General features: G+C 45.7%; 1 protein-coding gene across 1 annotated transcript; it reads left to right on the forward strand.

The window, feature by feature from the left end:
- Positions 1–753: 753 nt before the first annotated feature.
- LOC113408024 (killer cell lectin-like receptor subfamily F member 1) lies at positions 754–9773 on the forward strand (the record flags this gene model as incomplete). Its single annotated transcript, XM_026659681.1, has 5 exons — positions 754–852; positions 3340–3510; positions 7348–7502; positions 8148–8260; positions 9155–9773. Coding segments are annotated over 5 exons (662 nt in total), but the record flags the coding sequence as incomplete, so codon positions are not given.
- Between the last annotated feature and the right edge of the window lie 1959 nt (positions 9774–11732).

The raw sequence follows: 11732 nt of genomic DNA on the forward strand, positions 1-11732 counted from the left end.
AAGAGAAGGACATGAGGAGTCTGAACAGATGTTGAAGGGTTCTGCTTCGTGGCCCAGCGCTGAAAGCAGGGACTAAGCCAACAAGCAGGACGCTGAGCACAAGACAGGAACAGTATGTTTGAATACAATTCAAATGACCCATTATATGTCCATTTGGTCTATAGCCCCAAATCACTCCTGGTGCTGGCGGCTTTTCTCATGGGCTGATTGGACAGGACTGCAGCGGGGACAGGAAGATTAAAACCACTGCTCAAATCTGATCCACTTTTCCAATAGTTTCACATTGCTCCGGAAATAACAGTCGAACACTCTGGCCAGCCAGTCAATGGGGAACTCCTAAGACTAGTGTATCCCTGTCTGACAGCTTTACAACTGGCTCCAGTAGCACACTGCCTTTAATGTCAGGAGTATGTCTACACTGCAAAGAAACACCAGTGGCACTGAGTGTCAGAGCCCAGACCAAGTGATTCGGGCTGCAGGTCTAAAAATTGCCGTGTAGACGTCCAGATTTGGACTGGACCCCAGGCTCTGAAATCCTGTGAGGGTCTCAGAGCCTGAGTTCCAGCCAGAGCATCTACACTGTTATTTTTGATCCCACAGCCCGAGCCCCATGAGCCCGAGTCAATCGATCCAGGCTCTGAGATTTGGCACTGCGTGTTTTTGTTTGCAGTGTAGATAAGCACATATGCCTCTTTGTTTAACACGTCCTTAAGTAGCTACAGAAAGTGCTTCACTGAATATTGCATCTCACAGATCTCCGGGGATTTGCACGCCGGCATGGGTTCGTTCTGTGGATTGCTTTGGCTGGCAACGTGATCCTGGTTACAGCGGTAATTGCACTGGGCAGTCAGGGTGAGTCGCTCAAGGCCTGCTATTCATTGGAACGGGTCCCTAGTGACTGCAGCTGGTTGGGAAATTTTGGAACGGTTTTCCATTGGAAAATGCAGTTTCATCAGAATGAAAGAGTTTCGGGGGAATGTGTCAATGTCTATAAAATTGTCACCAGAAAAACATCCAAACAAATCTTTAAATTTTCTCATTGAGTTTCAATAATGTTAAAAGGTTTTGTTTTGATGAGGTAAACATGTTTCATTTTGACTTATTTTGTTTCAGTAAGGTCAAAATGTTTCATTTTGATAAGGTAAAAAGTTTTGTTTTGACTTTCCCATTTTGATTCATTTTGTTTCTACATTTATAGTCTATAAAAAGCAAAATGTTAATGATATATTTATAGTTCTGAATGTTACACATTTAACATCATATTGAATATGATATGAAAATGTTTTGACTTGTCGTAACGAAATGCCTTTTTACCTTATCACACTGAAACCTTTTGACATTATCGAAACAACTGGTTCAATGTTTCTGAACAGAATTTTTTTTTTTTCTTCAGAGTTTTCATTTTGCGGGAAAGGTCAAAATTTCAACTTTTCATTCCAATTCAGAATGAAAACAAATGTCTAAATGTTGGAAATGGAGAATCCGTTCGCTAACTAACTCTTCAGCGACGTAGCCCCAATTCTCCTGTCCCGGCATAGTTCCCTTGAAATTTTGCTCCACTTGTCAGTAGATAACTGGACGCATCATCATGGCCAGGGCAAAGTGTTGTCCAGTCTGAGCTTGGTTCCTGAAACTCAGGTCATCCAGTTGGGGAGAAACGTCATCTTTGTCAAATATCGTTGCCCCTTTGGTCCGAATGGTTCGCTGCTGTTCATGGCCTTGCAGGGCTGTTGCCATTAGGAGAATTCAGTATGAGTCAGGTCTGTTCTTAGTGTCATCTTGTTTATTTACAAAAAAACATGCACAAAGTCCTGTTTCTCTGATCACAGGAGAAACAAACAGCAGGAAGTCTCCTTGCTCAGAAATCCCCAAGCCTGCCTCTCCACTGAGTGCTGTGCCCAAGAAGTTCTGTCTCCGTGCTTCCTCTCAGAGGTCATGCTCACAACTGCTTCTCCTGGCTCCTTCCCTCCAACACACACAGGCTACAACCAATAACCTAGCCCCTGTGTTTCCAACCAGGAAACCTCTCCACTCACCTGGCTTAGCTCTGATCTGCCACGTGGCCTGTTGCAGTGGGTGGTAACCTCCGCTGTCTGCAGCTGTCTCTGCCATATAAGGGGGCTTAATTGCTCCTTTTGTTGAGGTTAAAGGAGGTTGCTTGGCTCCCACTGGCTTTCATTAGGCAGTGATTGCAGGGCCGGCTTTAGGAAGTGCGGGGCCCGATTCGAACAGTTTCGACGGGGCCCCAACGGGGATGACTAAAAAAAAACACGTAAAAAAAATACGTGGGGCTTGTACTCACCGGGCCGCGCTCCTAGTCTTTGGCGGCGGGTCCTTCACTCGCTCCGGGTCTGAAGGACCCGCCGCCAAAGTGCTGCCAAAAACCCAGAGCGCCGCCGGGTGAGTAAAAAAAAGGTGTCTCCAGCCAGGGAAGGGATTCTCTGCCACTTCCCCCCACTCTGGGCGGCCCTGCCACTGGGTGCGGGGCCCTCTTAGGCGCGGGTCCCGATTCGGGGGAATTGGTGGAATTGGCCTAAAGCCGGCCCTGAGTGATTGTCCTTGGGTCAAACACCCCCTGGATGAGAACTTTCAACATCACGATATGAAGGAAAACATGGAATGGATTAGAATATTCATCATGAACAAAGCTCCTCCTTCCTTCCTGCCACACTCCATCACCTCTGTCCCTACCAGGGTCAACAGATGCTCCTTGGTGATTTTTCACATCATCACATTCTCACTGTTCAGATCCCTAAATAGTGATGATCATTCCAATTCCTTACCTCTTTGCTGGCCGCTGGCAGATATCAGGGTCTGGCAGGTCAGTTTCCTGTGTGGAGGAGAGATTGGTAATGCAGATCCCAGGGTATCTCCTAGTGCAATTTGTTTATTTACTAGATGATAGACAGATAAGGGAGGGAGGGTGTGCATGGGGATAGATGGATGGATAGGGAGGGAGGGTGTGCATGGGGATACTGTAGATAGATATCTTGGTTCCTGGTCATAAACTGCTCCCTGGCAACACCCCCTTGCAGAAGCCCCAGTGCTGGTCACCAAGAAGCAGGTATCCTCTGTGTCTCTTGCACTCTTACCCTGTTCCTGCCTCGGCCCCGGGGAAACCCCCATAGTCCAAGCCGCTCCCCTAGGACTGCATGGTCTGGACAGGTGCCCTAGCCATTAGCCCTCCTTAGGGGCAGCTGCTGTGCAGCAGAAGGGACCTTGGGAAAGCCCTGGGGCCCCTGGGAGCTTGTACATCAGTGACCCCTAAAGTGCACAACCCGAGCTCCTGCGGCCATAACAGCAACAGTAACAACCACTCACTTGTCTGCTGCTTGGAAGTTTTCCAGGGCCACTCCCTGCAGACGGACACTGGCGCAGTCTCATCGGTCCCCGAGAACGGCAGTGTCGCCCAGAGACACTCCCCCGGCAGAGAATGCAACAGGAGCCTGGAGGACTTGGTGTCTCGCCTGAAGCAGAGTCTGTGTCACTCAGCCCAGAGCCCCTCAGCAGGTAACCGCAACTCACTGTGGCTCTGAGCCCCTCGGCATGTTCCATACACCGCGTAGGCGGAGGCGGGGCCTGTTTGAAGGAGGCAGGCCATGGGCAGGCCAGCCTGCTAGCCTCTTTCCTCCTCCTATCCCAGTCCTCAGGGGGCCCTGGAGATTTTCTCTCACTCAGTGAGGCCAGGGGGATGGGGGGAGTACTGTGGATGGGGGAGGCAAGAAGGGGATCTTCTCCCATATTTCCTCCAAGGATGATAACATACGTTAAGGACTGTTATAAAGACAACGGGGATCAGTTGTTCTCCCTGGCCACTGAAGGCAGGATGAGAAGTAACGGGCTTCATCTGCAGCAAGGGAGATTCAGGTTAGATATTGGGAAGAACTTTCTAACTCTGAGGGTAATTGAGCTCTGGAACAGGCTTCCAAGGAAGATTGTGGAATCCTCGTCATTGGAGGTTTTTAAGATCAGGTTGGACAAACACCTGTCAGGCATGGTTTAGGTTTACTTGGTCGTGCTCAGCGCAGGAGACTGGACTTTATGACCTCTCAAGGTCCCATCCAGTCCGACATTTCTCTGAGTCTGTGAGAAGTGGTGCTGCTGGGAGAGAGTCTCCTTCCTCCAACCTCAGGCCAGGAGAAGATGAGCCTGGGGCATCTTTCCCCATCCCCACCAATGGGAGGGAGGCCAGAGGGGGATCATGGAGGTGGAGCAGAAACATGGATATTAGCATCTGGGACCAGATCCCAGCAGAGGCCAGGCCATCAGAGAAAGCCCTGGCCCAGGGGTAGGAGACACGGCCATATCCGACCTGCCCCATCCAAGTGGGCTCAGAGGAAGGAAATTTCTTTCCAAGCCTCCCCAGTCCTAGCATCGGCTGGAGGTAGGGCAGACATTGGGTGCCTGAATTCCTAGTCTGGTGGCATCAGGGGAAGGGAGGAAGTGCTGGCTACAGACAGACAAGCAAATACGTTTGTGATCTAATTTGGACAATGTTTGCTGGCCAACTAGCACCAATGGCAGACACCTCTCAGTGGGGATTGTGGGGCACAGTGCCCTCCAGTGGTCAGTCAGGGCAATTGTCAGGGTGACGGAATAGCTGAGCGAATAATTGATTTTTCGTTTCAGGGGCTGAACCAAAAAAAGGATTAAGGGAGGCAGGGGGGAGAAAAAATAAACAGTTCAGTTCAAACAAAAACTGGATATTTTATTTTTTTTTTTTTTTTTTTTGGAAAATTTTCAATGTATTGGAAAAAAATGAAAAACCTTCATTGTGGCTTCATTTTGACAACCTAAAACTTTTTTTCCCCCCATTTTTCAGGGGTATTTTGCCCTTTTAACATTTATTTTTAGAAAAACCAGACTGGAAGTTGAAATACTGTTTCAAAATGAGAAGTCGAAATGACACCTTTTGATATGGCTGAAATGAACCATTTTGTCTTTTTCCAGGAAAAAAACCCAAAGTTGGGGCCAAAACGATGTGTAATTCAACCCAAAATTTTGAATAGCTTGAGTGCAAAAAAATGCATTATTTGGCAAATTTACTATTTGCTGAATTCCCCCCCGTCCCCCCAGCTCTAGTGAGCAGGACAGGTTGGTCTAAGATACTAGTTCAATGAACTCCCCAAAGACCATATTTAGTGATAGTTCAGATTTCATTAGGGTACCCCGTAGCCATCCCCCCCAAAGGCACAGTCATGTTGCTACAGCACTGTCAGTAACACACTCCAGTGCTCTCTAAGGCCTTCACTCCCACCTCCAACAGGTACCAGAAAGCACTAGGCATCCAACTTCACCCACCTCTCACACAGAAACCTGAGCAGTGACCTCAGACGCTCTCTTGTAACACCAGCAGCACGTCTGCCTGTCACATGGCCCGTGCGTTTGGGAAGCAAGTGGCTCTGCTTTGTCAGGGCTGAGGGCGTCATGCAGGTTTTGCGGGAGGAGCGGAGATCAGGGGCAGCGCGGAGGTAGCCGTGTATGGCTGAGGCTGAGTGTGCCGAGCTAGTTCTGGCTGATGCCCGTGGCTGACAATGCCCGGGTGGTTCTGGGTGACGGTTGAGGGTACAGATAGTGACAGTGGGTGACGCTGAGTGAGGATCCACAGAGGGACTTAGATGATTAACTGCCACTTGAGGAGCCTAAGTCCAACGTTTCAATACTGCTGGGATCCTCAGCACCCCCTCCCAGCGGCCACTTAACCCCTGTAGGTGTCTAACATCAAGGACAGCTGGGGCTGCACAGAGCAGGATTTTGGCTGGTAGCATGTCTCTATTATACCCACTATCTACAGCCCTCTGCCCAGACGTGGGAAATCCAGGCTTGAATTCTGCCTGATCTGGACCTGGGGATTGCACCCAGCTCTCGCAAGGGAGTGCCCCCAACCCTGGGCTATTGAGTCCTGTAGGGGAAATCTCTCCTGTTGAAACTGTGCCACTTTGTGTCATAATTAAACAATGAAAGAATTTGACACCGAGATCAAAGTGTCTCCTCCTTGCCATGCAGTGAAAAGAGTTTGACACAAAGTGCCAGACTGTTTCATTACAGCACAAACCGGAGACGCGTTGATCTAGAAAAGAAAAGTCAACCAGATGTTTCAAGCATAGATTCATAGATTCCAAGGCCAGAAGGGACCATTGTCATCATCTAGTCCAGCGGTTCTCAAACTGGGGGTCCGAACCCTGAAGTGGTCGCGACCCCATTGTAATGGGGTGGCCAGGGCTGGCGTTAGACTTGCTGGGCCCAGGGCCGAAGGCCAAACCCCACCGCCCGGGGCTGAAGCCTGAGGATTTCAGCCCTGGGTGATGGGTCTCAGGCTTTGTGCCCCAACCCCAAGGGCAGTGAGGCTGGGGAGGGCTCAGGTTTCACTCCACCCTCCTGGGGTCGTGTAGTAATTTTTGTTGTCAGAAGGGGGTCGCAGTGCAATGAAGTTTGAGAACCACTGAGCTAGTCTGACCTCCTGTAGGACACAGGCCAGAGAACTGCCCAAAATAATTCCTAGAGCAGATCTTTCCAAAAAACATCCCATCTTGATTTAAAAATTGTTAGTGATGGAGAATCCACCACAACCCTTGGTAAATGGTTCCAATGGTTAATTACCCTCACTGGTAAAAATGTACACCTTATTTCTAATCTGAATTTGTCTAGCTTCAACTTCCAGCAATTGGATCACCTTATACTTCTCCGCTTGAGCAAAGAGCCCATTATGAAATATTTGTTTCCCACATAGATAATTACAGACTGTGATCAAGTCACTCCTTAACCTTCTCTTTGTTCAGATAAATGGCTCTAGCGCTTTGAGTCTCTCGCTGTACAACAGGTTTTCTAATCCTTCAATCGTTCTTGTGGCTCTTCTCTGAACCCTCTGCAGTTTATCAACATTGGTTTTGATCAGCACAAAGTAGCAACTGCCCTTAATGAATTATAAAATTAAACCACAGAATCTTTCAACGTATTATGACACGTCATGAAACAATGTAAAAAATAACACCAATCCTATACAAATAAGAATCCATAAAATAAAATTCAAAGTGAAATTTTGAAATGTTCAGAACAGAACATTTTCCACAATAAAAAAACGTATTATTCTGTAACTTCTTTTTCTGTGAGAATGTGTCAAAATTGACACAGTTTCATGAGAACATTTTGTTGAAACAGCTTTTCTACTGGAACAGTTTTGAGGGAAATGTTCTGACCAGCTCTCATTGTTAAACATTGAGAGAGGCTCCGGATGGGATCACCGATAGTGCCTGACTCATTGGGACTTGTACCCTCTCTGAGCTGTTGTAAGCACGTTCCCTGGGGCTAACAATCATTACTGCTGTGTCTCGCCACATCTCTCTCCAGACGGCTCCAGCTGCAAACTCTGTCCCATGGACTGGCTGTCACGCAGGGGAAAGTGTTACTGGTTTTCCAAAGACAGCAAAAACTGGAAGGAGAGCTGTGATGACTGCTCCGCGAAGAGCTCTCGAAAGCTAGTGATCCAAGACCAGGAGGAGATGGTAAAGTAAAACAGAGGGGGCGAGACTTCTGCTGGAGGGGGTCACTGCTTACATGGTCCCAGATGTGCAAGAGGAGAAGGAGATTTCTTCCTGAGGATGCTAATGCAGCATAACGGCTGGCATAGCTCCCACACGCTTTGCTCCCCATCAACAGGGGGATGGGAAAGCCAGGAGAGCCCCGACTCCCCCGTCTGTCCCCACTGCCTCTGCTTATTCCTCCTCATGCTGATGGATGCCCCTTCCCCATCAGCATCCAAGCACGGGAACAGCAGAGCGGGAGGCAGAGAGGTATATTAACCGCTCTGGGTGTGATTTTCAGAAGCTCAAAAGGGAGTTAGGAGCATAAGTCCCTGTCAATGGGGTGACAAGTGACTGTCACTGTTCTGCTCCTAATTCCTCTAGACACTTGGCACTCCCACCCTGTGTCATCTAGCCCTGAGCCCCGTTTACATGAGCGCTCCCACTGGTGCTGCTACACAGATGGTAGAAATGCTGGGACTTTATAAGAACAAAAGAAATTCTAGTGTAGACAAGTCCTAAATACTCAAGTGCCTGTTTTGAGAACAGTCTGTCAAGTTTGCTGGCTGAAGCAAAGAATCCTCGAGGTCTAGCAGGTTGTACTCACCCTCTGTGTTCACCCCACAGGAGTTCATACAGAACGTCACACAGGGTAAATATCATGTCTGGCTCGGGCTCAGTGTTACATCTGCAGAGAAGAACTGGACCTGGGTGGACAGCTCCGTGTTAGACCAAACTCTGTGAGTGTTGCCTGGTGGTTGCTATTTTTTTTTTTAAAGCATATGTAATGGCATCCTCTGGTTTAGCTATTCATAGGCCTTGAACACATGTAGCCGTGTATCTAAACAACCCAAACAGCAAGATTGCTTCAGCTCCAGGCCCTGCTCTGTGAATGCAGAGACTCTAGCAACTACAACGGTGAATTTTTGTCAGTGACCAGTAAATTCATTGGAAAAAATAATGTATTTTTCAGGGCAAGTAAACTGTTTGTGAAGTCATCTCAAATTAGCAAATAGTTTTGGCTGCCAATTTTTCCCCACCAAAAAAGTTAAAATGGTTTGCTTGACTGTTTGAAATGCAGTGTTGAAACTTTTTCATTTTTAAATGATGCTTTGTTTCAAAATTTAGCGGTGTATTAAAAAAAGATGTAAAAATTCCCAAAACAAAACAAAAAATAATATATATATTTGCATTTCATTTAATGTAGGGATGTTTTTCGACTCGTAATGATTTTTTTTTCCTGTTCAGTTTTTCATTCCAGAAAGAAAAACCTAGGGGGGAGAATCAGTTTTGGTTTGAACCAAACAATTTTTTTTTTTTCAGTTTAGCGCCAAAACTGAAAAAAAATAAAGTATTTGCTTAGCTCCAGTAGCAGCTTCATAAGCCTCTATCTATGGTGTAGCCACTAGATGGGGACAAAGAGCTACCCTGTGCTAGCATGTGCTACACAGAGCTCAGGAAAATTCAAACTGCCCATTGGATTAGAACGAAGACCCAACTACTCTAGGTTCCTTTCATTTAATCTAAGCACATTAAGGACAAATTTGTCCCTGATGTAATCAACTCCATTGATTTCAGCAGAGTTACAGAGGGTTTGAATTAGGCTCATTGACTTCCTTTCTCCTGTTTTACAGGTTCCCAGTAACGGGTCCTGCTGACGTGAACAGCTGCGGGGTGATAAAAGGGAATCGGATTCACTCTGAAACCTGCAGTGCTGAATTCAAATGGATTTGCCAGAAGGAAGGTGTGCCGCTATAAACAGTGGCATTAGAGACACTCATTCCTGTAACAGACCAGTACACTGCCTTGGGTTTCAGTCTTCGGGCCAGACTTCCAGGAGCGGATGTGCCTGTGGAGACATGTACGTGCATCCTCAAACCAGCTATTTGTATCTTCAGCTCGGGTAAATGCATGTGCAAATCAGGCCCAAGGGCAAAGGTGCATCTCATGGATGTAAACACTGCACCACTGACTCGAGTCCAGCAAGAACACACCTCTTCCTCCCCCAATATCACTTTCCACCATCATTGATTCCCTGGCTCCACCTCTTCCTCCTTCACCCCCTTCTCTTCACCCCCGCTGCCTCTTCTGCTTTCTGCCTCTCACGCCCAATACTTCAGTTCCCTTGTTCTCCACCTAGCTCAGTGGGAGGGACACTTTCACATCCTTGTTCTCCTGGATCTGGTCTCTCTGTCATCTTCACTGCGGTCCTGGGTCTTCTCCTGCTTTTCTGCCTATTCCTCCTTCAGCATCTCCTTGACAACCTTGGAAGTTTTTTAACCCAATGTTCTTCAAATCAGGTGTTTCATGAAAGCTGACAACGGCTCTTGAACAGTTTCAGTTTTAATGAGTTGGCTTTTTCTGACCAAAATAAATCAGAACATTGCTAACCACGACTACGTGTCTCATATTTTTGTGAATTTTGCATCATTTGTAATTTCTAACCACCTCTCTCCATTTCCCATTTTTAATCAATTGTCATTTTGTATAGTTTATCATCTTTAAGTTTCAGAATAAGGATATTTTAATGTTTTTGGCAGCTTAGTCACCATGGTGCATTTTTATTTAATTTCATATTATTTTTAAAATTAGTTTACAAAAGGAAAGCAATAAACAACAAATGTTCAAGAGAAAATTTGCTAAAAATAGTGGTAAAGTTTAAAAAGAAATTATTTTAAATGAAAAATATTGATGTTGAGAAAAGGGCATTTTTGACCAGAAAAATCCCCCAATCAACCAACTTATGTTTCAAAAATATTGACCAAATAAAACTTTTAAAAATTATAAAAATTGATATTACTGAGCTAAGAAATAGCAAAAAAAAAAAAAAAATTATAACTGCCAAGCCCTTTACACCACAAAGCAGCAAATTAGCAAATACAAAGACTTATTTTACTGCATTTTATACATTGTAGTACCTGGCATAGCCACCAGATGTCACTGCTCTCACAAACCCAACAGGACTTGCCTTTCTCTGTACAAATGGGAAAATGTAATGCCATAAACTAGCATTAAATGGGAAAATAGTGAAATTGCAACACAGCTCTGTGTAAGCTACAGCTCAAAGTGTGTTAATCTTTTGGGAATTAGAACACTGATATGTGGCTGCTGTATGCAGGAGGAGGATGGGACTGTGGTTGTCTCCATGTGTCTGTGCAGCACCTGGCATAATGGGACCCATATCTTTACCAGGGTCTCTGGATCTATAGTAATATACATAATACCACCTGGAAGCTGGCTGGGCTCTGGATTTTCCAGGGGGACATTGATAACAACAATACACTTAGATGGCGGATGTCCATAGCGCTGAATGTCCATGACCACAGTATATGGCTTTGTTCCAGGAGTCTGAAAGAGTCACAGGATTATTGATCTGTTGCAGCCAGCTTAATTGTGGATGGGACAGACTACCCCTATGTTCATCCTTTTTACAAGCTAATGATGATTTTTGTACAAAGTATACTTTGTGAGTTATCATGTGAGAACTTGTAATCTGCTGAACATTATTGTCTGGGTAAAATATTTGCAGGATCATTGTTTGTATATGTATAAGATTCTACTGTATAGCATTGCTGTGACATATTCCAGAGTTAGAAAATCTGGCCCAAACCTGTTCTTCAGAGACAAAGACACACTGGTGCCCCAGGCAGATATCAGCATAATCAAATGAACTATCATGGACTATCATCTAGTTAAGTGGCCATTCTTTGGCAGGAAGAAGAGTGTGAGCAAGAACTTTAAATATTGGCAACGGAAACAGCTGGACGTCCTGTGTAAACAGACTGGCTGTTGCCTGAATCCCAGCTGGAGATAATCCTCAAAGAAGGGAGAATTGTTTAAAAATAGAGAATACACACAACACAAATTACTTCTCTCCCCTCATCGCAGCTACAATGTTTGAAAGACAAAGGAAGCATCATTGAACAGTGTGGGAGGTCCTGGCTGAAGCAATCCAGCCAGACTGCTGGAAGCTTATGGTGAGAGAAATGTTTTGCTTTTAAGTTCATTTAGCTTGTTGAGATAAGTATTAGCAGGTGGTTTATATTTTTATTTTCTTTGTAACCAATTCTGACTTTTATGCCTCATTACTTGTAGTCACTTAAAATATAGTTTTCTATAATAAACTTGTTTTATCTAAACCTAGGGAGTCCAGGGATCATGCATGGCATCATCACCTTTTGACATGTGCACCAGCTCCGGAGAGTGGCTTCT

Source organism: Terrapene carolina, unplaced genomic scaffold, assembly GCF_002925995.2.
Source record: "Terrapene carolina triunguis isolate 2854851 unplaced genomic scaffold, T_m_triunguis-2.0 Scaffold651, whole genome shotgun sequence".
Lineage (NCBI taxonomy): Eukaryota > Metazoa > Chordata > Testudines > Emydidae > Terrapene > Terrapene triunguis.